Source organism: Lissotriton vulgaris, chromosome 7, assembly GCF_964263255.1.
Source record: "Lissotriton vulgaris chromosome 7, aLisVul1.2, whole genome shotgun sequence".
NCBI lineage: Eukaryota > Metazoa > Chordata > Amphibia > Caudata > Salamandridae > Lissotriton > Lissotriton vulgaris.
Window position 1 is genome coordinate 1,024,541,155 of NC_141695.1, and position 25,616 is coordinate 1,024,566,770.

The 25,616-nt window shown below is 46.2% G+C and overlaps 1 protein-coding gene across 2 annotated transcripts in view; it reads left to right on the top strand.

The window, feature by feature from the left end:
- Nucleotides 1–25,616, top strand: part of MATR3 (matrin 3) — a 220,219-nt gene that overhangs the window by 13,067 nt on the left and 181,536 nt on the right. For both annotated transcript variants that reach the window (XM_086931450.1, XM_086931449.1), the window contains one exon: nt 7,189–7,250. In XM_086931450.1, coding sequence (XP_086787576.1) covers nt 7,189–7,250 — 62 coding nt within the window. The remainder of the gene's footprint in view (nt 1–7,188; nt 7,251–25,616) is intronic.

The window sequence follows — 25,616 nt, forward strand, 5'->3', positions numbered from 1 at the left end:
AACATTTTTTTTGCGTCTTAAGCTCCGGTATCAATTCAATAAAAAAAAATGCCCTGTTGTGAGTTCTTATTTTGTAATACCCGCAAGCCCTAGTTTAGTAATAAGTAATACAGAACATGTGAACGTCTTTTCAAACTGTCTTGCACTGCCTACTATTGATAGCTTCTGCACTGACCGTTTCGCAATAACTTAGTTTAACTATTGTCTTGCAGGAAACGCCAGTTTAACCCCTCAAACCCCACTGTCCGCCCTTTGCCACTTAGTGGTTAACTATTTTATTTGTAGATTACTTTATGATGAGGTCAATTTATGGGACTCTCCACATACCCCCCCCCCCCCCCCCCCCCCAACCTTACCCATCACTACAAGCTGCACCACCTCCTGAACAGACAAATTTCATACCATTTAATTTTATTCAGGAGTTTTGGTCTGCTGCTGCGTGCTTGCCCACATCTTTTGTGTTGTCATTTTGGAGGTGTATTAAAAAAATCCTCCTTTTTTTTCTTATGGGTATACCCGACCTTTCTGGGATTAGTACATGAGATTTCTTTCTCATTTTCCAGGACCTGTTGATGGATGCTTTGTCTTTTTATTAGCCTTTAAATCCCAGGGGTGTGAAATGTAATAAAATATCCACTTGTTCATGGGACATGGTGCTTCCTAAATAGACTTGTCCTTTAACAAAATCCCCTTGTCCCTTTGGTGTCAATGTAGTGTGACGACAAACTATGACAGCAATCTCATTATATAAGGGCTCTGATAATAGCCTCTCCAGTTATGCCAGGGCTCAATGTTTGGATACTAGCATTGCCTTTTAGTTTTGCTAATTTTCTGCATACTGGGTTTGAAGGTAGCAGGAAGCATTAGTTCCAGGGACGGGATTCCCTTTTTTGAGTATGTGCAAACTTGCTAACTTGCATGTTGTAGGGGTTTTTCACCAGCTTTTCTCTAACCTTTTCCAGTATTAAGAAAGGTTGGAAATGTACTCCTTTACAAGGGCAGAAGTAAAACTTCTTCTAGGGTTTGAAAAAGTGGTTGGTGGGAAAATGAACTTTCAAACTCTGAACAGATTTTAGAATGAGCAAATCTAAACATGCATATTTGCTTATGCTAATATGTAGTTCACAAATACTGTCTAGGGGTAGGATTTCCTGGCCAACGTCTGTAAATTCTTGCGTATTAATGAAAGCTGTAAATCTTCACTAATGAAAAGGCATATACGAGTCACCTTTTGTGACTTTATTAAAATATTTTTTGCCTTTGCCATTGTTTGTTATAATAGCGCAGACCCGGCAGCTCCCACAACAATGTTTTACAAAAACTATGCCAAAACGATACCTGCATTGACCAAACCAAAAGGCTTACCATCAATGTCAGACCTAATGGCTTTACACATTTTACTAAATTATGCCTCAAAGAAGTGGTAACTAAAATTAAAACAAAACGTTTTTTTCCTAGTTGCGTCTGATTGGGAATATTTTATTTTGGAAGCATGGAATTATCAAACTTGCTTTCTTAGAGAGCTCACCCTAATAAAGACTTTTCATTAATAAACCATGAATGGAAGTTCGAAAAATATTAACAGATGATCACAAATATTACTTTAAGAGCAGACAATGATGCCCTTCAATGATCCATAATGTGTGACTGTAAACAGTCAGTCAAAAGGTTCGTACTGCAGGGGGTTGGGCCTACTTGTCCCAAGAACAAAATAAACCTACAAACCTGTTGTCCTTGACCTCCATGTCCTGAGCTATAGGAATTCCACACCCCGGTAATCTGCCTGTGAGGTAGTTTCTTTCACCCCCCATTTCTCCTGAGGATTTACTGTCTCCAGATCTCAATGCAAGTGTGAACCCTACTGACTAAAGTTCCTCTGTATATTGGTCAAATATCCCTCAAGATGATTGTTCGATTAGCTCAGTTGAGCATATTGCAGTATCTTTCAGTTTCTTAATTGTGTTTTGCAATCTTTGGTTAAAAAAAAAGAGTAGAACTCCAGTATTAAGTTGCCATATTGCCTGTTGTACTATAGGTAAAGTCATGGTTATTGTCACGAGCGAGTAGAGATTGAGACTTTTTATTTGTGCTCATTGCCATAGTGTTTTTAGTTAAATTGGCATGAAAGTCTCTTCGTCTGGCATTTCCGGGCAAGTCGGAGTACGTTTTGTATATCTGCTTTCCAATCAAATGTAATGTAGATTGTTGTGCTTTGCTTTATCTGAACTCCCAGTGTAGCCCAAATTGTGAACTGAAGTTGGGGTTTTCTTTTGGCACTCGAGGCTTATGAGGATTGTAAAGTATTAAGCACGAGACCCAGGTAATGTTGGGCTCCTTCGGTCACTGTGGAAGTCTTGTGGCCTTTTGCCAGGCCTACAATGTATTGGGCATTTAGAGCAATGTTGTGTTTAGCTATGCTAATTTGGAAAACTCTTCAAATTTGATCGGATTGGTATGTAAACAGCTGAAGAGCCAAACTAAAAATCGAATCCAATGGGGGTACCTAGTTCACTGCTTAATGTTTAGCTGGGGATCAGAGCTTATAGGAGGCTTTGTGAATTAAAATAGATACTTGGAGATTCCTATTTGGGAACGTTACTCCAATCATGACTCCACAATTTTTAAGCTTCACCTTTTAGATTTCTCTTCTGTATCTAAGCTTTGATAGATTTTTATAGCAGTTTTGGAGGGGAAATGGGAACTTATTCCAATCATTATATTAAAGAGAACAAATTTCCGATGAAAAGGCGAAGATTGTTTCGGACTGGAGTATCCTTCTTAAATTACTTATAGATATATAAATCCATTCTGATTCAGGTTCTTCTAGAAATTGCAGTTTGTAGCTTTGTGTGGTTAAATACCCTAACCACCATCTCCTCGTCTTCCTTCGTTCCATCTCAAGTAGCTTTATTTCAAGTCGCACTCCTTCACATTTTAATGTTTCTCTTAACGGGGAGTGATGCAGTTGAGGGCTGGGGGCTGAGATCAATACATGCTATGCTATACGCAATACATTGCTTCTCTTGCTTTGGCTACCACAGTGGTATATATGAGTATTTGGCATATGTCAGAATCAGTGTACATTATTTATGATTTGCAAAATTCAGCAACAGTCGTAGGTTGACAATCAGAAAAAACTGAGTGTTTTTTCTTTGGAAAAAAAAAACCTTTAGATTGATCGTTTAGGGGGCCCACCTAGAAAACTAACACATTTTAATTGTACCCTTGAAAGGGTTGCCAGCTACTTACTGTTTTTGCCCCCGTGTGCCGTCAGACTGTTAATGGGGTCCATAGTTCCAAATTTGCCTCTGCAAACCCCTATATACAAGAGACCATTTTCTTGTCTTTCTGTTGTCTTATCTGATGCAGATTAGGTACACTTTTTAATTTGATATTAGGATCGACCCAGCTAGCATAACTCCATTGTTATTGAATGGTGCTCTCTCCTTTAGCATCAGTATTTATTTTTCTTTTACTAACTGAGATGTAGCACATTCTTTCACTTCACCATCGCTCTGGTCATGGCGAACCCCAGATTGATATACCATTGTAAAGCTGATAAAGAATTTCCACAAATGCAGACATTTTGAGACACTAAGTTAATGTTCTGTCTGAACCGTGTTACAAATCAGATTTTAATTGTGATGGGTAAGATTTGGATGTGCTAAAGAAGTGGAACAAAAGATTACCCAACATGAATTTACTACTGTTGACACTAAAATCCAAGTATAATCACTAGTTACTTGCTGTCTCAAAAATAAAAATATCAGTGTCTAAACAAGTGCATGGCAGAAATGCAGCTGCTGCTAGTCTAGTTTTTCAAGAGGTTTAAAACCTACTATAAATCCTCTCCCAAAATCCAATCGCACCTACTGAATCTGCTTCAAAACTATTCTGAAAAGATATCATGGTAATGGTGTAGGCTGCAAACAAAGATTGTGACATCTTTACCCTAAACTCCTTACTACTGTGTTCTGCTTTTCCTCTTAGAAATGGTGTAGTGAGGTATTAGAGTACCATGGTGCCTTTTTTCTATTTTTTTTGTTAAGGTAACTTCACATGACACCTGTGGACAGAGCCGCTTCGTCAAGTATTTATAAAATGCACTGTTCCCACTTAAACGTTACGTATTCTCTAAAAATTCCATACCTTTTTTCTAGATAATTGAATGCTTGGAATGTTTAGTGTTTCCCTTTTGACAAATGTCATCTCACTCAAAGTATTTTAGGGCTGGCTTTTGTGGAGGCAGCTAACTCTTCATGAGATAGTTGGAGCAGAGGAAATGCAGTTAATAATTCACATCTTTTTCACCTAATGTCTGATATACTAAACAGTTTTACAAATCTAACTTTCCTGTGCACCACGACATGACTACTTTTGGAGTCTGTCTAAATTATTCAACCTGAAGTCCTCAAACAAAGTTAGTTCAGTTAAAAACTAAAACAGTTATCAGGATGGGCTGCAAATCAAACATCTACTCCTTTCACCACAGTTACCAAAATATTACACCGCATTTAACAGTAGACTCAAACTATAGATGCCAGGTTACTGGCTCAGACTAGAAAACTAAAAACCCTTCTTGGTTCTTTATAAACAGGTATTTTACTAACATGCAGTCACTTAGAAGGTGCAGATTGCCTTGGGGAAATATATTTTGGTTGCTCAGCTGTTCCCAAGTTGTCATTTCTTGGCATACTCATTATCAAACACTGTAACATATTCCCCTATATTCCATCTTTTTGTTAATGGTCAGCATCTTGACTGGTCTTTTTAAGTGACTTCCACTGAGGAGATGCCCTTTTTAAAATCTAGGTAGGTGAGCCCCCCCCCCCCCCTCCCCACACACACACACACACACACACACAATCGCACCATTTTTTGCATCCAAGCAGTAACTAGCCACTTTTTCTAAAGGTGAACATCTGTCTTGCATTGTAAACTGTTCTCATTCACAGGGCAGACGTGATCTCCTGGTATTATATTTATTGGTAAAGTCTAGAACAATATCTGGCAATCATCAAATTGTGAGTTTTGTGCTGAGAATCTACTTGCAACCTAACAGTAGGATCCATTAATATTAAACTTGAGAATTTTCCTTTGCTGGAGAACTTGATGACCACTTGATCACCCATTTGTGCTTCTGATACTTTAACTGCTTTCAAACACTAAAGTTTAAAAGCTGTTATCGATTGAGTGTAACAATGTAATCATTGAGGTTACTGCTCATGAAGTTCTCATCAAGTGATTGTGATCTGCTTTGATCATGGAGGCCTCACCTCTAAGTTCACACTCGCCTCAGTATCCCACAATTTTTTTCTTGCTTGTCTTGTTCAGTGTTACAGTTCGATGCTGAGTCTCCTTTTTATATTTGGACATAGTTAGCAGTAGCTTACTTTGGCATTAGCTGGTTGTTTATACTTTGACCTTTGCAGAATCGCAGCGTGTCTATCTTGACTGCAGCATATGGTTCACTCTTCCTCCAACGTTTAAATTGTGATATCACGAGGTGTCACCCTTGTATGCCAGTAGCTTTGAGTGGACTGATCAGTAGTTTGTGGATGCTACATAAAAGGAGATGTTGGTATTACAGCACTTCAGCACCGAGTACCAAAAGATGAAAATCTGAAACGTTCCTTTCCTTGGTTAGTCTGCCAATGTTCAGCTCTGCAGACTAGAGGCATAGATCTTTTGACTTGTTCCTCAACAGATTGATCCCAGGCATATCCCTGGGACCTTAAACCTTTTTCTTTCCACTCAAAGATGGTTGCTGCCTTGCAATCAATTCCATGCTCAGTTCAGACTCCCCTGCTGGAGTTGCCCCACTCTATTCACTACAGGGCTAGGTGCTGAGTTGTCTGACCTTTTACACAGTTGACTCAGACGACTGAGCAGGTTCAGACTTCTACAGTTACTACTTCACATGTGTGGTCTACAAAATAGAATGTTTATGGCATTTAGGTCTTTGGACCTCACCATGCCATTGAAGTTCAGTAAATGGCAGAATTTCTTATGATCATGTTTATAAGTGGGTAGTGTGACCCAGACCAAAACACATTTATTTGTGTGGAGAATTTTGTATGGTTTCCACATTTGAATAGAACATCTTGCAAGCCAGGTACGTGCCTTTGTAATCTATTTTGTTGGTGATCATGTATTACACATGCATCTTATTTTTCAGTACCTTCTTTTAGAATTGCAACGAAATTCATTTTAGGGGAAATGTGTTTGTCTTAAGTCTACCCACCACATTGGTCATCTTTCAATCGGTGTACTCCTCTTAGTTCTTTCTAATAGTAAATGTTTCCTAGATAAATCTGACTTTTCCATGAACGTCAGTGTCTAGTCTTAAACCATATGAAATGCTTTCCTTTAGTATTTTAGGTTTAGTTGAATGACTGAATCAATCCGATTTGGAGAAATTTTTCTTCTCCTTAAATTTAAACTTCCTTCTCAAGTTATTCATCTTCGTTAACACTGCACCTTTTGTTAACACATTTCATTGATGCATTATTACTTCTGAGTTACCAAATGACCTCACTGCTTATTCTGTTATTTATGATGGCCATTCGCAATTACTATAGGTGGGATAAACTCAAAATAATATTTGGTGTAAATTCATGGGCATTTCTTTTATCTTTCCCACTTGACATCTTTGTGTATTTGTGGCCTCTAGCATATCTGAATCGAGCTGGATAAGAGGGGCAGTCACTCTGGTTGCAAGGCACAGTCCATATCCTTGGATACAACAGACGTGCAAATTAAGCTGGCACCTTTTAGGTGCTGAAGCACTTTGTCTGCAGGTTCCGTTCTTGGTGGTGCAGTGAACTATTCAAAGTGAACTGCCTCTACTTTTTTCCTGCCTTCCCATTTCTTGTGTTCCATCAACTGTTTCTAAAGATGAGCTTTCTTGCAAACGGAGAGTTCTTCACAAGGTAAGTTGATAAAGAATTTGCATATTCTGCCTTTGTCTTTAGTTAAAGAGGATATGAGATCATGTTGGGGTTTCTTGAAGTGTCATGTAGAGCATACTAACACCTGTATAACCTACAACCAAGTTTCCCCTAAGCAAGAATTTGTTTAACGCATTATGAGTGTAGCGTGTAGCCTATTTGATAAATTGGTGTCACTATTTTATAAGGGGAGTTTGATTCTTAGGCTATAATAAAAACTACTGCTTTTTACTTTTAGGAGTGGGACCAGCATGTCAATGGACCAACACACCAAAGAAGATGCCAACTCCTTCTTGAGCTGTAGGATATTTTTGTGCTTATTAACTTTTGAATGCTATAAAATGACTGCATAATGTACTATAACATTACTTTTCACATGCATAATTGTCTGCAATATATTCATGTTCTGCATATGAAATATGAACAAATCTATTGTAAAGTGTTTGATTATGTAGGGGTTTTAATCATTTTCTTTGCTGACCATACATTTAAAATTTGTTTGCTTAATTTGAAAGCAATCAGCTGCTTTTTGAGGCAGATTTGAGTATTGGGTGAATTGTTCATGGCATTGCCACAATCAATCCCATGCTCAGTTCGGCACATCCCTCGTACCATAAACCTTTTTCTTTCCACTCGAAGATGGATGCTGCCTTGCAATCAATCCCGTGCTCAGTTCGGACTCCTGCTGGAGTTGACTCAGAACGACTGAGCAGGTTCAGACTTCTGCAGTCACTTCTTCACCTGTGTGGTCTACAAAATGGAGCCCTCAACTCGCAAACAAATATTTTAAGGGCAAAGACCACAACAGTTTAGCTGACTAGAATACAGTACTTTGTAGTGAAATTGTACTTCAACTTGCTTCCAGCCTTCCAGTTGACGTTTCTCGAGACCGGCACAGGACCTCCTGTAGGCCATAGTTGTATTTTCTCCATATCCTCCATCTTTGACAGAAAGGACAGAAATCTGGATGATGGAAATGGGAAGACTAACAATATAAACACAGTGGTCGACTGAGCCTTTTTTTCTCTTCCACTAGGAGTGCATTTCACATAAAGATGATACTGGGTCCCAAAACAGGTTTGGGAACGTTGCCAAGACTAGCAGAAAGGCAGAGCTCATTTCTCAAGGATTCTTCATCAATAACTGTTCTGGCAGGCATAGTGGGGTTTATTTTGATGGGGAACCCTTCCATGAAGGGAGTAGGACTGGTTTCTGTAGGCTGCAGCCTACTGAAAACATGTGCTCTCCTATTTTGCCTCCCATTTCTTACCCTTTGAGAGCGGTTTGATTGAGTTTTCTAGTACCTCTTTACTTCAGGTTTTTTAAATAAAGAATAATGCTGAAAATTTGACAGTGACTGCAAAAAAAAAAGCTTTAGGGATATATTTTTTCAGTAATAAGTGACCTACGTTTATGACAAGTGGATGGGGTGGGGGAATTAAACAACGGGCTTCTGAAGTGAGAGCTTTCAGAATGTAAACTCTTGATTGCTCAAAGATCAGTTTGGTACCAATGCGTGGGTCCCCACTGGTGAAGGTCTTCTAGTACTTAAATCTCAAATGGCTGTTGCAGGATTACTGTACTGAGTATATCGAGTACTGTAGTTATTCCAAGGGATTATGTTAAGCTCCCTAGGGCAGGATTTCCGAAACTGGTCTGAAAGCATAGTTTAATTTTTTTCATGTGTCGCAGAGATACCAGCAGTAATTGAAGGTTACATTTTTTTTATTTATCTAGCAGCAGATTTCTTACCTTTTGAATGTCCCAGATTTCGGACTGGATCTGGAAGAATTTTCTTTGATCAATACCCCTGTGTGCCAATTGGTGGCGCCAGTTGAATTAAGGCTATTGGCGTTGTCCGCACTGTATGTGACATGCGTGCCACCTATAAAGGGCAACACCTCTGCACGCTGACATCGGTACTTTACTTGCAGTGTAAGTCCTGCGCAGATCTGTGATGAGAACTACCCTCTGTCCCTTTTTGACTGGATTTTTCGACCTTTTGTTCCCCATCTCCCACGCCACCCCACTGCACCTTTTGGTGTATAGGGTGTCCTCCAGGAAAACCTCTCTGTTAAAGCTGTGTGGTGTCTGTCGTCAAGCCAAGGCTGTGACTGGCCCTATTTGGTCTTATGTGGTGTCTGGAGTGCGACCACAGCTCCATGTTTTGCTCCAACTCCCAGGCCATGGCACCGAAGGCCTTGAGCGAGCGTTCCCTAAAGCTACTCGCGGCCTGCAGTCACTGCCTTACCAGACTCTTTGGAGATCACGTGTTGTTGGGGGAGAGTGGGTTATTGGGGGAGGCGGGGGTGCCCCTTCGGGTTCTGTGCTGGTGACCTCTGCGCTGAATAGGCAGAAGTAGATTGGAGCGCTTTAAGGACTCTTGGTCTACGGCCAAGTGCTTGGGTGTCCCAGCTGCCTCAAGTCACCAGCCTGCCTTTTGTAGCTACGGAAAGTTCTTTCAACCGCGTCCGCCCTACTCCCAGCCACCAAGCTGCACAAGTTCCACAACTCCTGCGTGGATGAGGGCTCTGTTTGGACTGAATAGGTCAGGTAGCCACAGGGTCACCTCTACCTCTGGCAAAGCATTACTGCGGACAGGTGGGTACTCCAGATTATCCGTAGGGGCTACTCCCTCCACTTTAAGGCAATCTCTCTCTCCATGCATCCATCCTTGGACCAGCTGATGGAACATCATTTACTTTCCTTCTAGGAAGAAATCCTAGCCCTCTTGCCTCTTCCTGCTACTTTCTGTTCCCAAAAAGAGCTTTATCCCATCCTATTATAGACCTAAAAGGCCTCACCTACTTCCTAAACGAGGAGAAATTCTGCCCTAGACCAAGAGACTGGATCGTAGCATTGGACTTGCAGGACACACATTTTCACATCCCAATCCTGTCTGACCACAGGCGTTGCCTGCGATTCACTGTGGTCCACTAGCACGTCCATGTTCATTATGCTCCCCTTTGGCCTAACCAGCACCCATTGGGTGTTTACCAAGGTGATGGCAGTGGTCACAGTTCATCTGCAGAGACCAGGGATGTAAGTCTGTAGGAAAGTGGGTTTCTGTTGCAACCTGTTTTGCCATGCCTGCGATCTGCTACCTGTGTGGGGCCTGGGTAAGTCACCCCTCTCTAGCAGGGTAAGGTAAGGTATGGTAAATTTATTGCACAGTTAAATAAAACTCACAATTTAAAATACATGAAAGTTAGTTGTCAAACATTTAAAAAATATTTGTGTAGTTGGTTAGTCAGTTAATGTACTTCATTTGAGTCGCGAACCCAAGAATGCACAGGGCACTGTCTGGCTATTACTCATTTTCATCTTTTTGTGCTTCCTTAATTCTTTTTGCCACTGCGTCTAGGTATTTTGTAGTTCTGCAGTTTAGTTGGGTCTCTTGCGGATTGAAACAGTTTGAAGTTTGACTGCCTGTCTGCAGGATCTAATCCCCTTCTGATTCCATATTTCGCGTAGTAGTGTTCTCCTTAGGTCCATTAAACTGGGACAAATACATATTGTGTGGACTAGATCTTCAGGACCTGTATTGCAGAGTCGGCAAGATTGGTTGTCCTGAATCCTCTTCCATGGAGCCAGATGAGGGAGAATTGGGAGTATGCCTAATCGCAGCTTTAGGAATTTTTCTTTGATCTTCTGTTTAAATCCCTGGTCTAAATTCACTTGAGGCTTTAGAGTTTTATAGTCATTTAAGACTATCCATCCATGTGCCCTTTTTGCCAGCGTTTCTTTGTCTTCCAGCAGCGATGTTATTTTAGTTGCTTTTGTTACTAGTTTTTTAAAGTTTTTGTGGTCTACTGGGCTGTTCCAAAGGCCGGTCAGCTCGAGATTTTCTAGAGATTCTGTCAGATACTCTCTAGCGTGTGATCGTTCTCGTCTTTGCAGTTCAGTCCAGAGGTGGGAATTTAGGGTGCCTGGCTCTGCGTTTCTGATCTTGTGCCAGCATTTTATGAAGCTGCCCCTTCTTTCCACTGTTTGCTTTTGTATCCCAAACTCCAGACGGATTTGCGCTGATGAGACATAACTAGGAAGCTGGAAAATTGATCTGTAGGATCTGGCGATTACTTTGTCAAGTGTCAGCGCGTCTTTTCCAAAAGTAGGTTCACTCCCATATGTTAATGTCTGTTGGAGACGAGCTCTCAGTACCTGCAGAAAAGGGTCGAGCGTGTGGTCAGGCAGAAGCTTCTTCAAGGGTTTCATCGCGAGGAAGCTCATGGTTCCTTTTCGGTGTAGCGTCTCTAATTGAGGTTTAAACGACCCTCTTCTATCCAATAAGACACCCAGGTACTTGTAACACGTCACTTGATCCAATTTGTGGCCGTCCAGGAACCAATTGCTCTTCCTGGCCTTCTTATAGTTCACAGCCATAATTCTTGTTTTTTTCAAGTTGATGGTTAGGCCGTTACGATGCGAGAATGTGCTTGTAGTGTTCAAAAGATGTTGGAGGCCTGTTGGAGTGCGGCTTATTAAAAGAAGATCGTCGGCATAGAGGAGATTGGTCAGCGTAATGTCCCCTAGCCTCGGGGCGTGCGATTTGGTACTGTCCAATTCCCCTGGTAGATCTGCCAGGTAAAGATTGAACAGGGTCGGGGCTAGAACACACCCATGTTTCAGGCCTTTGGAGGTGTCGATTCGCCTTGAAAGGTGCTTTCCGTCTCCCAGCTTGATCTTGACCCACGTGTTAGTGTGCAGTAGAATGAGTTGCCTCGAGGGGGTGGGGTATCCCCCATTTTTTGAGCTTTTGCCATAACTTACCCCGGTCCACATGGTCAAAGGCTGAGCTGTAGTCTATGAAGCACAAGAACAGCGAGTTTTTTCCTAGTTTTGCCGCATCTGTAAGTAGGGATAGAGCCATAATGTTAGTAGAGGTACCCTGTCCTCTGCAGAATCCTGTTTGGGTCGGTGGAATTATATGCATTGTCTCTGCCCACGAGGTCAGTTCTTCTAATAGTATGCCAGCATAATACTTGGCCTCTATGTCTAGTAGGGCTATAAGCCGGTAGTTGGCAGGATTGCTCCGGTCTCCTTGCTTATAGATAGGGCTTACAATAGATCCTTTCCAGGATTCCGGGCATGTTTCTAATTCCAGTGTGCTCGAAAAGAGTGGCACTAAAGTATCGCTCCAGAATAAGATGTTATGTCTCTAGCAGGGTGCACTGGACCACAGCTGAGGATACAGTTGCATGCGCACTGTACTGCTACAGTCTCGGAGTCCATTTGTAGACATTGTAAGTGCAGTAAAGCCATAAAGTGTATATGGTGTGGGAGTTGGTCATTACAAACTCCACAGATCAATAGTGGCGCTACTGAAACATGGAAAGTTTGGTAGCAAACTTCTCAGCACATTAAATCCACACAGATCCAGGGGCGGGGGATAGTAATGTAAAATTCACTTTTTTTGTAAAGATGCTCCCTGAAAAACGACCAGCCTGGAGTGGTTTCTGAATAGCTGCCTGCCATTTGCCACCACCAGACCAGTTTCAGGAGCTCTGGGTCCAGAAACCAAGCCCACCATATCAACAAAGCCTGGATCTCCTGTGAACAGCAGTTCTGTTCCAAAGAAACTTAAAAGAAAGACTCTGAGCCTGCTGACGACTAAGTTCAATGCCTGCGGAACCATCACTGCACCAGTCTTCTACGGCCAGACATCAAGTAGCCCACGTGTCCAAGTGAGGTCTCTGCGCTCCAGAGTGCGAGTCCCCTGTGGGTTGACCTCTCCAGGACTCCTCGACGTAGCCTGCGGTTTCTGCACTGAGACCCCCGGAGAAGAGGACCTGAGGTACACCTACGCCGAGCCCTCCATCTTACCTGTCCTGCTGTTAGTTCCTCCTGGAAGACTTCGTGGACCGAGCCTGCTGCCGAAACCGGCACCCCCCATAGGATTGCATTGGGCTCCACACCCCACCTAACCTCCCTGCACCCGGCCGCCCCTACACCGCTGTGTGAGAGTGCACTATTTCTTGCATGGTATGCCCCCGCTTTTGCTGATGTGCTTTGACTGAGTGTGCCCTGGGCTCCAGCCAATCTGGTACCCAGGGCCTGTGTTCCTTCCCTAAAACTGCATTGAAGCCTAAACCCAATTGGCATCTCTGGCCACATGTCAGCCCCTGGTAAATGGTACCCTAGGTACCCAGGGCACTGTGACCATAGAAGGCCCCTAAGGGCTGCAGCACTCATTGTGCCACCCTTAGAGGCCCTGTGCCCTGACACACACACTGCCTTGGCAGGCTGCGTGTCTTGGACAAAACAGTCGGCATGCCCACAGAACATTGCCCTGGCATACATCAGTCACTCCTCTAGCTGAGTGCCCTATGCCAGTGGTGAGGGTACAGGTGCATGAGCCCTGTACCCCTACAGTACCCAGGTCCATTCCTGGGCACTTTAAGTGCAGTGCTGCCATTAAGAGTATATGGTGCTTGGAGGTTGTCATTACGAACTCCACAGCACCATAATGGCTACACTGAGTTTTGGTATCTAACTTCTCAGCACATTAAACCCACACTGATGCCAGTGTGGGACTTATTGTAAAATGCACAACAGAGGACATCTTAGAGATGCCCCCTGAAACCACCACAAGACCCATTTCTGGACCCCTGGGTCGAGAGCATGCATTTCTCGGGGGGCCTGAAACAGTGCACACCCTGGGATGAGGTGCCAAGCTTCCTCTCCCAGGATGGGCAGGGTTCAAGAAGGAGAAGCTTCAAAGGCATACCACCTTTTGTGAGCTTCTCCAGGCCACTTGCTGTACTCCGCAACTGGTCCCCACTGGTTTTACCCCCCACTTTAAGCATGAGACCCCGCGGGAAAAACAAAGTGACCCTCTGCCAACTACACTTCTAGGGTGGGGGAGGCAAGGTGAAGCACAACCTCGAGTCACCACCATTTTGAGGATGGGGGGGACCCAGCCAACCGGGGAAAGGCTCCTGCCCAACTTCCATGAGTGGCAGAATAGGGGGTGTACCCACCCCAGGGAAGGGACCCAATGGTCCAAGAAGAAAGAAGACATGCTGTGCAGCTGCTAACATGAGGATGACATCAACTGCCTTGGCCCCTGCCCTACAAACCTGTCGACCCTCGCTCCTGCTAAGCTCCGGCATTTCCTGTGGTCAGCAACCTCAAAACCCCCAAAGTACCGGACTGCCTTGCTCAACTAAAGACTGGGACTCCCACGAGCAGTGGTTCAGTTCAAATACTGCTTTACTGCTCGACCAAGCTACCACTTAAGAGAGTAAAGTTATAACTAACTTTAGCCTCTGCCAAACCTCTGGAGACTGCTGGTCTCTGTACACATGGGACCTTACTTTGGTGTAGTATATACAGAGCCACTTTCTTACACGCTGGTAGTGTGGGCATGTTGACCTCTGACCCCCCTTTGCCCTGGCCTTAACCCTAGGAGCTTGGCTCCCAAGACAGTGGCCTTTACGTGTGCAGCCCCCGACTGAGGGGCCCCATTTGCTAACTTTGGGCCTCTGCCCCCTAGTTGCGCTGGTGGTGCGATTTGAGTGCCTAACTAGACCTTGGGGAACCTTGGTCCAAACTCCAGAATCCTGACTGAAGGACTTGAAAAGGACAACTGAAGCAACGGTCTTCACTGAAGCATGATGGGAAAGCTGGTGGTCATGCCTGCCTTAAAGGCACAGTGACCGGTTTTTCATTTTCCATGCTGTTATGATTTTTAATGCAGCCTTTGGGCTAACAATGCCTGCCATGCTGCATTGCAGCTTCTGCAGCTCGTTAACGTGTTCAGGTGTCTTTGTCCTCTTGTTTTTTTTTTCTTCCTATGTGGGTGAATTAAACAGGTATATGTATATTACAAAGGAAGGTTACCGAAGCATTGGCTAATTTTGCTTTTCTTGAAGGCTGCGCTGGCTTGTGGAAAAATGCGTGTATGTGTATATGTGTATATATGTGTGTGTGTGCGTGTATATATATATATATATCTGGCACTTTATCCAGGAGGACCCTGTAATTGGTGACCTAATGCCCTCAAATCCAGCAATTGCTTTCCGTAAAGCCAAGAGTTTGGGTAACATGCTGTCTATGAACAGTCAGGAGAGCTTTAAAAAGGAAACCTGGCTGGACTCTGTAGGAGAGTAGGGTCTGCAATCCTATGATCACCCAGATTTTTTGCTTTTGTTTCACTGGTTTACGACTTTCTCTGGCTGTGGGCCTGCCAATCAGACCCACAGCCTGGCTGTTCTCTTTCTAAATTACCTCATGTACCCTAGGTGCATCTACCAATTGGTACTGGGCCACCTTATCAGACCCTGTAACTCAGGGCATAGGTGTACCCAGGGCTGCCAGGGGCTGCAGCACGTATTGTGCCACCCCTGGCTGGCCTCCTAAATTTGACACAACTGGCTGCATGACAGCTGGGGCAAAGTCGTGTAATCACCCTTTGCTGTAGGTGTAGTATACCTATACCTAACCCTAAAATGGACACACAGATTCCTATCAGTCACTCCTATGGCAGGCCTTGACAATCCTGAAGGCAGAGTGCTTGGAATCGTGTGAGATGGTGCTCTGGCATGAGCTGAGCCTGTCTGCAGCTTGCGGAATCAAGCCCTAATAGCTGTTCCATGATATCGCATACCATATACTCTTAAGTGCATTATAATCCTCGCGGTTAAATGCTATCTTTGGTATTGCTTTATCAAAACATGTCGAGTAAGGTGTCATACGAATTGGAATACTAACCCCTCGCCAATTCTGGCGACGGGGTTAGCATTCCACCCTTCTAGAGGGACACGACATGTATGTAACTGTGAACCCCGGTTAAAGTTAACTGAAGCCTCAGCTCCACAAAATGGATGCTGCCACCACAGACACGAGTCTGACCCCCTGCAGCTGGGAGTCCTTCCAGTGAGGGGAGCCTGGACAAAGGGTTTCCTGTCAGGGGCGGTGCTAGCACCGTCCCAGACATGGTTTTGTGTATCCTGGGTAGGCAGGGCTTTACAGGAAGGTGACTGCTGAGTGGCACCCCGGTGCTCACTACGCATAGGCCGGTCTGAACCAGTTCCAGGGGCACACCAGCCCCTGGCCTGGGGAAGTCCGGCATGGCTGAGGGGTGTAACCACCCCCCACCTAGTCCCACCCATAGGCAGGACCTAGTCACCGGGTCAGCCCCCTTTTTTAGTATAAAGATGGGAGCGGGCCCCCTGTTCAAATTAGATCATCTTTGGAATCAAGATACCACTTTCTTCGAAAGGACTTCACGATTTCTTCTTCAAGATTCTCCCTTGTGGCTAAGGAGTAGTCACCCTGCATCCGCAGGCACCATCCTAAAGAACACTGCGGCCTGCTGCAAGTCCTTCATCACGAATCCGACGACCCAGCACGACGAGACCCGGCTTCCCTGGCACCTCTGACCTCTACTCACCTCTACAGCAAAGCTGAGAACCGTGAGTGCGACGAGACCTCAAGGGACCGACGATCGCCAAGACTGCACGACATCTTTATTGCAAGCCCACCGAGTCTTCCACTGGTGAGTGCTTTGGGGTCCGAGAAGCCCCAACCCTGCGCAGCTCCAGCACCCAAGATCAGCCTCCCTGCATCTCCACGATCGGCGTGGGGCCCTTCTGCTGTTTGCTGTGCACCGCGTTGTTTGGCTACTAGCCGGCTGGCTTGTGGCCTTCTGAACGACGCCCGACGACAACTCTTCTGCTGGTCTGGTTGCTCCAGGCTGGCCCTTGCTTCCTTCTTCAAGAGAGGCACCCCGGACCCTCCTGGTCCACTCCAGACGCCATTTTAGGTCCACCGCGTGGGCTTGAATTTGCCAAGGCTTTGTTGCCCAATCCTGGGTCCAGCGACGCCGACAGCTTCTATCTTCGTGGGACAGCTCGATCCTCCATCCTGGTCGCCGACAACGCCTCCTGGTCCGTGAGATCTTCGAGTCAAGCGTCACCCACTCACCTTGTCGAGGTGGCTACCATCCGGTGCCCTCCTGGTGCCCACTGACTACTGGCTAGTAGTCTCGAACTTGGTCCCCTCTGCTTTCAGGTGTCATCTATCTTCAAGATCCAGGCTTGGATCCGACTGAACTTTCTTCACTGGTCACCGGCCAGCATCTTTTCTTCCGGCTCCTGGTCCGTCTACGAGGATTCCCGACGTCTTTTCAGACCTATGCAGCTGCAGCCCCTGGGCTAGGTAACTTCGGCATTTCGGTGCCCCAGCATAGCCTCACTATCCAAGGGTCAGAATCTACTTTCGTTTTCTCCCTACCAGGTCGGGTTCGCCCGAGAACACTAACTTTCTATTTCCTAGCTACCATAGACTTTTGTCCCGCATCTCGCGTGAGAGTGCACACACTGCACCCGAGTCCCCTAGGCCTCTTAGACGTAATCTAACGATTCCCTAGTCAAGTCCTAGCGATTCCAAAAGCTATTAGTACTGTACTTACCTGCTAGGAATTTCGCATTCCACTTTCAGAGTATATGGTTTTCCGTGCCCCTCGGGCATTTGTATATACTGTGCTAACTTAAGTATTTTTGTAAGAGTTTTGGTTTGTGCTTAGTACCCTGTCCTCATAAAGAGTACAGGGCTGTTGTGATCTTTAAATAAATAACTGTTTATTTTCATAACACTTGTGTGGTGTCCTTTCACTGGGTATTCAAGGGGTATATGTGTGGTAAACAGCTGGCTTAACACGCCCTCTCGAGTCTTTAGCCTTAGACTGCTCGTATCCATGCTACTAGGATAGCTGGTCTATAAGGTTGACTTACAACCAATCATCAATAAGGGTTGCTGGACTGATACATAGTGGGCACTAGAATAGTGACCACTGCATATCAGGCCACCTTCTCACATTGGTGAGCAGCGGTTGGGATTTGAGCTTGCTGTTGTTTTACCACACGTATCCTAAGAATATCTTGTTGAAAGATCACATAAGTACTGTTAGGTACACATAACTAAAGCTTAGAATACTCTGAGTTCTACTGAACCAGCTGTTGTAGCTCCTCAAGGCTTAGCACACCTTGGCTGCAACTCTTAGCAAGGGATCAGTAGGTAAACACATAGTGTAGGTAGGTGCATCACTTACACCACACTAGAAACAGTATGTCGGACAAAGGAGGAAACACTGAGGTTCCCCTTGTGTCAGTTGACCCTCCACAGGTCATCTCTTCAAGATATACTGCGCTTAGCTTCCATGAGTTACGACAAGTGTGTACCTCTAGGAAGATTAAGCAGGGGTCTAACCCCACAACTGCCTTTCTGATTGGTCTCTTAGAGACTCATGATGCAAGGAGGGCTGGTAACCCAGACCCTTCTAATTCAGATGGCAACATGCCCTCCTTACAGGGTCCCTTTGATGCCCAGGACCATCCCCTTCAGGAAGCAGATGATGCTGATGATGAGGATGATGATTTGGTATCAGGGGATGAGGCAGAAAAGGAACAGGTAGAAGTCAGCAGACTAACCAGGTCCAACTTAAGCAGACATGAGATGGGCACTAGGGGACCCTTGGGGCCACTCTCAGGTCAGCTTAACATTGGGAATGGACGAGATAGATCTCTATCAAGAGGCTCTATCAGATCCCTTCATACCAATGGCTCTCAACGTTCCTCTCAAAGGGGAATGACATCTCCCCAGAGGAGAATGTATGAAGCTAAGGAAAAGGCAGCCAATCTGAGGATTGAAAGGGAAGAACTTGCCCTGGCCAAAGAGAGGCTTGCCTTTGCTAGAGAGCAACAATTGAGTGGGACAGTCCCCACTGGTGGCAGCATTGTACCTAGCAATAGGGAAAGGAGTTTTGATACAAAACACCTTGGTAAGATAGTGCCCCCCTTTAAACAAGGGGATGACATCCACAAATGGATTACTGCTTTGGAGAGGGCCTGCACTGTGCAAGGTGTTCCCCCAAGTCAGTGGGCAGCTATCTTGTGGCTCTCCTTTGAGGGTAAAGGAAGAGACAAGCTCCTCACCACAAGGGTGGAGGATGCTAATGATTACCAAGTCTTGAAAAATGCACTGGTTGATGGGTTTGGCCTAACCACTGAGCAGTACAGGGTGCTGTTCAGGGATACCCAGAAAACTCAGTCTCAAGATTGGGCTGACTTTGTAGATTGTGCCACTAAGGCTTTTGAGGGCTGGTTGCTGGGCAGTAAGGTTACTGATTATAAAGGATTGTACAATTTGATGATGAGAGAGCAAATTTTAAACAATTGTCAGAACCAGTTGTTGCATCAGCATCTTGTTGACTCAGATCTGACCTCTCCCCAAGAATTGGGAAAGAAGGCAGACAGATGGGTTAGAACAAGAGTTAAACAGAACCAGGGCCAGAATCAAGGTGGTCAGAAGAAAGCAGACCAGAAGGGTAAGGATTCGAAAGGGGAACAAAATGACCAGAAGTCTTCGACAGGTCCCCAACAACCCAAAGAGGGTGGGGGTCAGGCTCCCCAAAAGAAGAAAGAAGGCCAATCTAAAAGGTGGTGCCAATACTGCAAAAGTAAAACTCACTGGTTTAGTGAGTGCACCAAGAAAGGAGGAGGGCAGACTCCTGCCACTGCAGCCCCTAAGGCACCTGTGCCCCCTAGTACAGCCAGCAGTGGTAGTGCACCTCCCAAGGGTTTAGTAGGGTTAACCCTGGGTTCTGAGGGGAGTGACAACTTAGTTGGCACCCTCACTCAGGCTGTCCTTGTCAGTACAGGGGATATGGATATGTCCCCTGACATAAGTCCCAATACTTTGGGCAAATACAGACAGACACCTTTTATTAATGGAAAAATGGCTCAGGCCTATAGGGACACTTGTGCCAGTGTCACAATGGTGACACCTAGCTTTGTGGACCCTGGACAGATCATGCCAGGTACAGAATTCCTGGTGACCAATGCAAGCAATGTCACTACCAATCATAGTATGGCAATTGTAGCTTTCTCCTGGGGAGGGGTAACTGGCCAAAAGAAGGTTGTAGTTAGTTCAGACCTCCCAGTGGATTGTTTGTTGGGCAATGATTTGGAGTCATCACAATGGTCAGAAGTGGAGCAGAGGACTCATCTGGAAATGTTAGGTTTGCCAGCACATGTGTTTGCTGTGACTAGGTCACAGGCCAGAAGATGCCCCACTGAACAGGTGCTGGATCCTGGAACAATGGACCAGACACCTTCCAAGAAAAAGAGCAGTAGGGTTAAGGCTGTGCCTTCCCCCTTGCCCCAGGTTGTGGATCAAGTCTCAGAGGAGGCTGACCTGCAGGAATTGAGGGAAACTGAGCCTAGAGAGTTTGAACTTGATCAAGTTGAATTCTTGGGTTCAGGGGGACCCTCAAGGGAAGACCTGGGGAAGGACCAGTTAGGCTGCCCTTCTCTTGAACCCCTCAGACAGCAGGCTGCTGCTGAGGCTGCTGGGAACGCCACAGGTACCCACAAGGTATACTGGGAAGATGGACTCCTGTACACTGAGTCAAGAGACCCCAAGCCTGGCATGACCAGGAGGCTGGTTGTACCCTTGTCTCAGAGAGGGTTCCTACTTACCTTGGCCCATGAGATTCCCTTAGCAGGACACTTAGGCCAGACAAAGACTTGGGACAGGCTTGTCTCACACTTTCACTGGCCTCACATGAATGAGGATACCAAGGAGTTTTGTCGCTCCTGTGTCACTTGCCAAGCCAGTGGTAAGTCAGGTGGCACAACAAAGGCCCCCCTTATACCAATGCCTGTGGTGGGGGTGCCCTTTGAAAGAGTGGGGATTGACATTGTTGGTCCAATGGAACCCCAGACAGCATCAGGGCACAAGTTTATACTGGTGGTAGTGGATCATGCCACCAGGTATCCTGAAGCTATTCCACTTAGGACCACCACAGCCCCTGTGGTGGCAAGGGCCCTAGTTGGAGTGTTCTCCAGAGTGGGCTTCCCTAAGGAGGTTGTCTCTGACAGAGGTGCAAACTTCATGTCAAGCTATTTAACTGCTATGTGGAAGGAGTGTGGTGTCAATTACAAATTCACTACACCCTATCACCCACAATGCAATGGGCTTGTTGAAAGGTTCAACAGGACCCTAAAAGGGATGATTCATGGACTACCTGAAACACTCAGGCGTAGATGGGATGTCCTGATGCCCTGCCTTCTGTTTGCTTACAGAGAGGTCCCACAAAAGGGGGTTGGCTACAGCCCTTTTGAACTTTTGTATGGGCATCCTGTGAGAGGCCCCTTGTGTTTGGTGAAGGAAGGATGGGAGAGACCTCTCAAAAAGCCTGCAACCAACATAATGGACTATGTACTTGGTCTCCGCTCCAGGATGGCTGAGTATATGGAGAAGGCATCAGAAAACCTTAAGGCCAGTCAAGAACTTCAAAAAGCTTGGCATGACCAAAAGGCTGTCCTGACTGTTTATCAGCCTGGACAGAAGGTGTGGGTGCTGGAGCCAGTGGCCCCAGCAGCACTCAAAGACAAATGGTCTGGGCCCCACACAATCCTTGAGCAAAAGGGAGAGGTCACCTACCTGGTGGACCTTGGAACTCCCAGGAGTCCCCATAGGGTACTCCATGTCAACAGGCTCAAAGCATATGTCGACAGGAAGGACATGAGCTTGCTCATGGCCATAGATGAGGGACAGGAGGAAGAGAGTGACCCTCTCCCAGACCTGCTCACTCAGAATCCTGATGATGGGTCAGTAGATGGTGTTGTCTTTTGTGGCAGCCTCTCTGAACATCAACAGAAAGACTGTAAACAGGTTCTTCAGTCTTTCAGACATATGTTCTCTCTGACACCCAGTCAGACCAATTGGTGCACCCATGAGGTTGACACTGGTGACAGCCTGCCAGTCAAGAGTAAAATCTACAGGCAGCCTGATCATGTTAGAGACTGCATAAAAACTGAAGTGCAGAAAATGTTGGAATTGGGAGTCATTGAACCCTCAGATAGCCCTTGGGCTAGTCCAGTAGTTCTAGTGCCAAAGCCTCACACCCAAGATGGTAAGAGAGAGATGAGGTTTTGCGTAGACTACAGGGGTCTCAATGCAGTCACTAAGACTGATGCCCATCCAATACCAAGGGCAGATGAACTTATAGATAGATTGGCTTCTGCCAACTACTTAAGTACATTTGACTTAACAGCTGGGTATTGGCAAATCAGGTTAGCTGAGGATGCCAAGCCCAAAACAGCATTTTCAACCCCTGGTGGGCATTATCAATTTGTGGTAATGCCCTTTGGTCTGAAAAATGCACCTGCCACCTTCCAAAGGTTGGTGAATCAAGTCCTCACTGGGCTGGATGACTTCTGTGCAGCATATCTAGATGATATTGCTGTCTTTAGCTCCACCTGGGAGGATCACCTGGTCCACCTGAGGAAAGTGTTAGAGGCTCTGCAAGCAGCAGGCCTCACTATCAAGGCCACCAAGTGCCAGATAGGGCAGACACAGGTTGTATACCTGGGCCACCTTGTAGGTGGAGGCCAGGTTCAGCCACTGGAGAGCAAAATACAGTCAATCAGGGACTGGGCTCCTCCAACCACCCAGACTCAGGTTCGAGCTTTCTTGGGCCTGACTGGATACTACAGAAAGTTTGTCAGGAACTATGGTTCCATTGTGACACCATTAAATGAACTGACAAGTAAGAAAATGCCAAAAAAGGTTCAGTGGACAGCAGGCTGTCAAAAAGCATTCGATGACCTAAAGCAGGCCATGTGCACAGCACCTATCCTTAAGAGTCCAGACTACTCCAAACCATTCATTGTCCAAACAGATGCTTCTGAGTTGGGTGTGGGAGCTGTTCTTTCTCAACTGAATTTTGATGGTCAGGATCAGCCCATTGCTTTTATAAGCAGAAGGCTGACCCCCAGAGAGAAGAATTGGTCAGCTATTGAGAGGGAGGCCTTTGCTGTGGTTTGGGCCCTGAAGAAGCTGAGGCCATACTTGTTTGGCACTCACTTCAAGATTCAGACCGACCATAAGCCCCTCTTGTGGCTAAATCAGATGAAGGGTGAAAACCCCAAACTGCTTAGGTGGTCCATTTCCCTACAGGGGATGGACTTTACAGTGGAACATAGACCTGGTACTGATCATGGCAATGCCGATGGGCTCTCCAGATATTTCCACTTAGAACAAGAAGACTCACCTGGTCAAGGTTAGCTTATTGTCCCAAAGTTTGGGGGGGGGTCATGTAGGAGAGTAGGGTCTGCAATCCTATGATCACCCAGATTTTTTGCTTTTGTTTCACTGGTTTACGACTTTCTCTGGCTGTGGGCCTGCCAATCAGACCCACAGCCTGGCTGTTCTCTTTCTAAATTACCTCATGTACCCTAGGTGCATCTACCAATTGGTACTGGGCCACCTTATCAGACCCTGTAACTCAGGGCATAGGTGTACCCAGGGCTGCCAGGGGCTGCAGCACGTATTGTGCCACCCCTGGCTGGCCTCCTAAATTTGACACAACTGGCTGCATGACAGCTGGGGCAAAGTCGTGTAATCACCCTTTGCTGTAGGTGTAGTATACCTATACCTAACCCTAAAATGGACACACAGATTCCTATCAGTCACTCCTATGGCAGGCCTTGACAATCCTGAAGGCAGAGTGCTTGGAATCGTGTGAGATGGTGCTCTGGCATGAGCTGAGCCTGTCTGCAGCTTGCGGAATCAAGCCCTAATAGCTGTTCCATGATATCGCATACCATATACTCTTAAGTGCATTATAATCCTCGCGGTTAAATGCTATCTTTGGTATTGCTTTATCAAAACATGTCGAGTAAGGTGTCATACGAATTGGAATACTAACCCCTCGCCAATTCTGGCGACGGGGTTAGCATTCCACCCTTCTAGAGGGACACGACATGTATGTAACTGTGAACCCCGGTTAAAGTTAACTGAAGCCTCAGCTCCACAAAATGGATGCTGCCACCACAGACACGAGTCTGACCCCCTGCAGCTGGGAGTCCTTCCAGTGAGGGGAGCCTGGACAAAGGGTTTCCTGTCAGGGGCGGTGCTAGCACCGTCCCAGACATGGTTTTGTGTATCCTGGGTAGGCAGGGCTTTACAGGAAGGTGACTGCTGAGTGGCACCCCGGTGCTCACTACGCATAGGCCGGTCTGAACCAGTTCCAGGGGCACACCAGCCCCTGGCCTGGGGAAGTCCGGCATGGCTGAGGGGTGTAACCACCCCCCACCTAGTCCCACCCATAGGCAGGACCTAGTCACCGGGTCAGCCCCCTTTTTTAGTATAAAGATGGGAGCGGGCCCCCTGTTCAAATTAGATCATCTTTGGAATCAAGATACCACTTTCTTCGAAAGGACTTCACGATTTCTTCTTCAAGATTCTCCCTTGTGGCTAAGGAGTAGTCACCCTGCATCCGCAGGCACCATCCTAAAGAACACTGCGGCCTGCTGCAAGTCCTTCATCACGAATCCGACGACCCAGCACGACGAGACCCGGCTTCCCTGGCACCTCTGACCTCTACTCACCTCTACAGCAAAGCTGAGAACCGTGAGTGCGACGAGACCTCAAGGGACCGACGATCGCCAAGACTGCACGACATCTTTATTGCAAGCCCACCGAGTCTTCCACTGGTGAGTGCTTTGGGGTCCGAGAAGCCCCAACCCTGCGCAGCTCCAGCACCCAAGATCAGCCTCCCTGCATCTCCACGATCGGCGTGGGGCCCTTCTGCTGTTTGCTGTGCACCGCGTTGTTTGGCTACTAGCCGGCTGGCTTGTGGCCTTCTGAACGACGCCCGACGACAACTCTTCTGCTGGTCTGGTTGCTCCAGGCTGGCCCTTGCTTCCTTCTTCAAGAGAGGCACCCCGGACCCTCCTGGTCCACTCCAGACGCCATTTTAGGTCCACCGCGTGGGCTTGAATTTGCCAAGGCTTTGTTGCCCAATCCTGGGTCCAGCGACGCCGACAGCTTCTATCTTCGTGGGACAGCTCGATCCTCCATCCTGGTCGCCGACAACGCCTCCTGGTCCGTGAGATCTTCGAGTCAAGCGTCACCCACTCACCTTGTCGAGGTGGCTACCATCCGGTGCCCTCCTGGTGCCCACTGACTACTGGCTAGTAGTCTCGAACTTGGTCCCCTCTGCTTTCAGGTGTCATCTATCTTCAAGATCCAGGCTTGGATCCGACTGAACTTTCTTCACTGGTCACCGGCCAGCATCTTTTCTTCCGGCTCCTGGTCCGTCTACGAGGATTCCCGACGTCTTTTCAGACCTATGCAGCTGCAGCCCCTGGGCTAGGTAACTTCGGCATTTCGGTGCCCCAGCATAGCCTCACTATCCAAGGGTCAGAATCTACTTTCGTTTTCTCCCTACCAGGTCGGGTTCGCCCGAGAACACTAACTTTCTATTTCCTAGCTACCATAGACTTTTGTCCCGCATCTCGCGTGAGAGTGCACACACTGCACCCGAGTCCCCTAGGCCTCTTAGACGTAATCTAACGATTCCCTAGTCAAGTCCTAGCGATTCCAAAAGCTATTAGTACTGTACTTACCTGCTAGGAATTTCGCATTCCACTTTCAGAGTATATGGTTTTCCGTGCCCCTCGGGCATTTGTATATACTGTGCTAACTTAAGTATTTTTGTAAGAGTTTTGGTTTGTGCTTAGTACCCTGTCCTCATAAAGAGTACAGGGCTGTTGTGATCTTTAAATAAATAACTGTTTATTTTCATAACACTTGTGTGGTGTCCTTTCACTGGGTATTCAAGGGGTATATGTGTGGTAAACAGCTGGCTTAACA